Genomic DNA, 5,050 nt, shown 5'->3' with positions numbered 1-5,050 from the left:
CTCCATTCACAAGGTTGAGTATCCTTCATGGTGACTTATTCAATGAGCTTAAGTCCCATCCCCCTCGATGTGGATCTAACTACCTCTCTAGATAAACCTTTCGTCAAAGGATCTGCAATATTCTCTTTAGACCTCACAAAGTCTATAGAGATGATACCAGTAGAGAGTAGTTGTTTCACTGTCTTGTGTCTTCTTTGTAGATGTATATACTTTCCGTTGTATATACTATTCCTTGCGCAACCAATATCATCTTGACTGTCACAGTGGATTGTGATCGAAGACACATGCTTGGGCCAGAGTGGAACTCCTCCCAGGAAACCTCGTATCCATTCAACTTTCTATCCAACTTTCTCCAAGGCTATAAACTCAGACTCCATAGTGGATCGAGCTATACATGTATGTTTGGAAGACTTACATGACACATATACACCTCCAAGTGTGAAGATGTACCCACTAGTGGATTTGCACTCATCTGAGTCTGATATCCCGTTAGCATCACAATATACTTCTAGCACAACATGATACTTCCCAAAACTTAAGCAATAGTTTGAAGTTCCTCTCAGGTACCGTAGAACTCTGTAGAGAGCATTCCAGTGATCCCTCCAAGGGTTGCAAGTGTACCTGCTTAATCTACTCACAGTGTAGGAAATGTCAGGTCTTGTGCAGTTCATCAAGTACATAAGACTGCCAATAATGCGAGAATACTCAAGTTGAGAAATTACCTCACCCTTGTTCTTTTTCAAGTTACAATTGGGATCATAAGGAGTAGATACAGGTTTAGCATTTTCATGATTAAATCTCTTAAGTACAGTTTCAGCATAATGAGATTGACTAAGACTATATCCATCAGACGTCTTTCTGATTTTCATCCCTAAGATTACATCAGCAGGGCCTAAGTCTTTCATGTAAAAGATTTCGTTAAGCATGCTTTTAGTGGTATTAATAATATCAAGGTTACGTCCTAATATGAGCATATCATCAACATACAGGTACACAATAACATGGGAATCATCCACAGATTTAATGTAAACACATTTATCAGATTCATTAACCTTGAAGCCATTAGATACCATTACATGATCAAATTTTTCGTGCCACTGTTTAGGTGCTTGTTTTAAACCATACAGATATATGTTCAATTTGCATACTTTGTCTTCAAAACCTTTCACAACAAAACCTTCAGGTTGGTCCATATAAATTTCTTCATTCAATTCACCATATAAAAATGCAGTTTTAACATTTATCTGATGTATATGCAAATCATAAATAGAAGCAATCGCAATCAGCGTCCTAATAGAAGTGATTCTAGTGACCGGTGAATAAGTATCAAAGAAATCTAATCCTTCCTGTTGTCTATAGCCCTTAGCTACCAACCTAGCTTTGTATTTTTCTATAGTTCCATCTGTTCTAAGCTTCCTTTTGAAGACCCATTTGCAACCTATGGTTTTACTACCAGGAGGTAAGTCTACAAGCTCCCAAGTTTCGTTTTGTTGAATGGAATCCCACTCATTAATCGAAGCTTCTTCCCAGAAGGGAGCTTCCGGAGAAATCATAGCTTCCTTATAGGTTTGAGGTTCAGACTCTACCGTAAAAGTCACAAAATCTGGACCGAAACTTTTCTCGGTTCTAACCCTCTTACTTCTTCTAGTTTCGGTCTCATTATCTAGAGATGGGGCCTAACTAGTTGAAGGAACATCTGTGAGGTCATCGTGGACCCTTTTGAGAGGTCCAGACCCTAAAGGAAAAATGTGTTCAAAAAACACTACATCTCTAGATTTCATTATGGCGTTCTGACCAATGACCATGAACCTATAAGGACTAGTGTGCTAAGGATAGCCTAGGAAAACACAATCCACAGTTTTAGGTCATATTTTGGTTTTCTTGGAACGAGGAATGGCCATCTTGGCCAAACACCCCCACACTTTAAAGAATGCATAGGAAGGTTGTCTATCTCTCCATAACTCATATGGAGTTTTGTCATATTTCTTAAATAGAACTCGGTTCAAGATATATATAGCAAGCATAGAGAATTGCTTCCCTCCACAGGTTCGAAGGTATCCCTGAAGTAGCTTACATAACGTTCACCATATCTATGAGTGTTCGGTTTTTCCTTTCAGCTACTCCATTCGACTCAGGTGAAGAAGGTGCAGTAGTTTCGTGAATGACGCCATTAAGTTTGCAAAATTATCCTATGGGTATCACATACTCACCACCTCGGTCTGACCTAAGAGTTTTAATTGTAACACCTCTTTGGTTTTCTACTTCAAGTTTATATAATTTGAAAGCGTCTAAGGCTTCATCTTTACTTCTAAGAAGATAAACCTGACAGTATCGTGAGTAATCATCGATAAAAGTGATGTACCATTTTTTCTAACATTAACATGTTTGTGTTTACTCATGGAATGATGATTCTAATGGAATGGTGAGATTCCAGTCTGGAAAAACAACACATAAAAGGTGATTGAAGAAGCACTTGTGAAATTTGATTTCGTTTCTGTTGAGTTTTACTTATTATTACAATCATGGTTCATGGTGTTGGCATTTGCACTGGAATGAATTTCTTAGTTAAGATTTAGAGTGTTTTTCTGTAGGTTTGTATTTTTAGACATTTTGATTTCGAAATTTCAGGCAGAAACAGGATTTCGTGCAAAAGAAACGACAGAGACGTGCCAATGGATTAGATGATGATGCTGCGGAAGGAACTCACAGGAAATCAGATCAGTCAAAGATAAGGGGAGCTTCCTTGACTGAAATGTTTACTCCATGTCAGTTGGAAGCGCACGTTGCAATTCTCAAACAATGGGTTGGTGAGACTAAGCCAAAGGTGGATGAGAAACGGGCAATGGGAGAGTGTAAGAATGACTATGCATGTCAGTTATGTGGAGTAGAGAAGCTTTTTTTCGCGATAGGCGGCTGCTTCTTGTGCCGCACAGTTTTCAAGAAGATGGACACATATCGCAGTGCATCAAAATTTGGTGTGGAGTGCCGAATCTGTAGTAAATGTTTAAAGAAAATCGAAGGTGAAAAACTGAGTGTCTCTGGGCTTCATATTAGCAAGGAAAATATAAGTCTGGATATTGATCCCCTGTATCAAGAACCATTTGTACAGTGTGATAGATGTGACCGTTGGCAACACCATACATGTGCATTGTTCAACAATGAAAGAAACATTGGTGGGAAAGCTGAATACATTTGCCCAAAATGTTATATTCAAGATATCAAAAATGGGATTCTTACTCCCTTGGATCAGAGTGTTATTCGTGGTGCAACAGATTTACCAAGAACGAAGCTTAGTGATTTCATGGAAGGCAGACTCTTTTCACGTTTGAAGAAAGAACGATATGATAGAGCAAAGGGCATGGGAAAGAATCCTGAAGAGGTCCCGGGAGCAGAAGATCTTGTCGTAAGAGTTGTTTTATCTGTTGACAAGAGATTACTGGTGCAGCAAGAGCTTCTCAATGTTTTTAAAGAAGAGAATTATCCGAAAGAGCTCCCATACAGATCAAAGGTCATTTTGTTGTTTCAGAAGATTGACGGAGTAGATGTCTGTCTGTTTGGAATGTATGTCCAGGAATATGGGTCCAAATGTGCTCATCCTAATCAACGCAGTATATATATATATCTCATTTTTGGATTCTGTCAAATACGTCAGACCTGACGGTGTCATAGCTGCCACTGGAGAATCTCTTCGTACATTTGTGTACCATGAAATATTGGTGGGATATCTAGACTATTGCAAAACAAGGGGGTTCTCTACGTGCTATGTATGGTCTTACCCCCCCTTCAGTTGCAGATGATGATTATATATTTAACTGTCATCCGGAGATACAGAAGAGCCCCAAGGTTGGATATCTGCGGGACTGGTACAGAAAAGTGCTTAGGAAAGCAGCGAGTGAAAAAATTGTTGCGAGTGTTACTAACTTATATGATCACTTCTTTGTACCTCATGGGGAACATAAAGTAACAGCAGATCGTTTGCCGTACTTTGATGGTGACTATTGGCTACCTACTGCTGAGGCTTTGCTCAAGAAGCTCGCAGATGGTAAACTACCACCAGTAAGGAAGGCAAGGAAGCAAAAACCTTCTTTTGAAGCTGATGGATGCACTGATGCTTCTAGGAATTCATTCGTGGACAATCAGCTGATGCAAGAGCTTGGTAAAGGCTTATGGAAGCTGAAGGAAAATTTTATCGTTGTGCACTTGGAAACACAACATATGGCTGAGGAAACTGATTCTGACGAAGAGGAAGTTATTGAGGGGAGTCTTTTTGATGGTAAGGATAATTTCATGGATTTCTGTGTGAAAAACCAGTATCAGTTCGATAATCTTGGAAGAGCAAAGCATTCCTCCATGATGATACTTTACTATCTACACTATCCAAGCGCCTATACACTGAAGCGGACAAGCCAAAATGTGATCAATCCAGGGGTCGTACAACAAGTAGGCACTCAAGGGTAGGAAAATTCAACTTTTCAACCATCTAAAGTGGGTGGTTGTAGAACATTTTTCCCCCATTCCCTGCAGATGATAGATCCATGCTCTTAGTTTTTGCGAGTGCGCATCAGCTTTGTATATATCCACAATAACTATATTCCCTTTTACTTGCACAGTGAGAAATTGCAGTATTTAGTGGTTATACATGTTTCAGATTTTGTTGTTGTTGTTGTTGTTGTTGTTGTCATGGTTCTGCAAGTGTAAGGATCTCATGTTGTTTCCGGAGTTCCTTGTTGTTTGTTTGCGGAATTCGGATCTGTATTAATGTTAATCTTTGATTTCTTGCTGGGATTTTCTTAAATTTTGGTTTGGAATTTATTTATTTCAAGACCAATAAACAATTTAACAGCCAATTTGGAGACGCCTAGTACACTAGAACTCTAGAAGAGGAAGCTCCGTTGTCTAGCAGGATGGGCCTAAACCATCCACGGACAATGATGTAATAACGGCCCATATCCTTCACTTCGGATTGTATGATTTCTAAAGCCGCTTGTTTTATAGGGGACTTTTTGAATAGGTTGTTAGAGCATGAATGGACGTTGGGAATGAAATCACA

The 5,050-nt window shown here is 39.2% G+C and overlaps 1 protein-coding gene across 1 annotated transcript; it reads left to right on the top strand.

Annotated features, from left to right (window-relative positions):
- Nucleotides 1–2,381: 2,381 nt before the first annotated feature.
- LOC113360266 (probable histone acetyltransferase HAC-like 1) lies at nt 2,382–4,458 on the top strand. Its single transcript, XM_026603794.1, has 3 exons — nt 2,382–2,422; nt 2,629–3,508; nt 3,730–4,458. Exons 1-3 carry the CDS (start codon nt 2,382–2,384, stop codon nt 4,456–4,458), a joined length of 1,650 nt encoding a protein of 549 aa, XP_026459579.1.
- The last annotated feature ends 592 nt before the right edge of the window (nt 4,459–5,050 follow it).

Source organism: Papaver somniferum, chromosome 3 (genome assembly GCF_003573695.1).
Source record: "Papaver somniferum cultivar HN1 chromosome 3, ASM357369v1, whole genome shotgun sequence".
Taxonomy (NCBI): domain Eukaryota; kingdom Viridiplantae; phylum Streptophyta; class Magnoliopsida; order Ranunculales; family Papaveraceae; genus Papaver; species Papaver somniferum.
The sequence above is the reverse complement of the archived record's forward strand: the minus strand, read 5'-3'. Positions and strand labels throughout refer to the sequence as shown.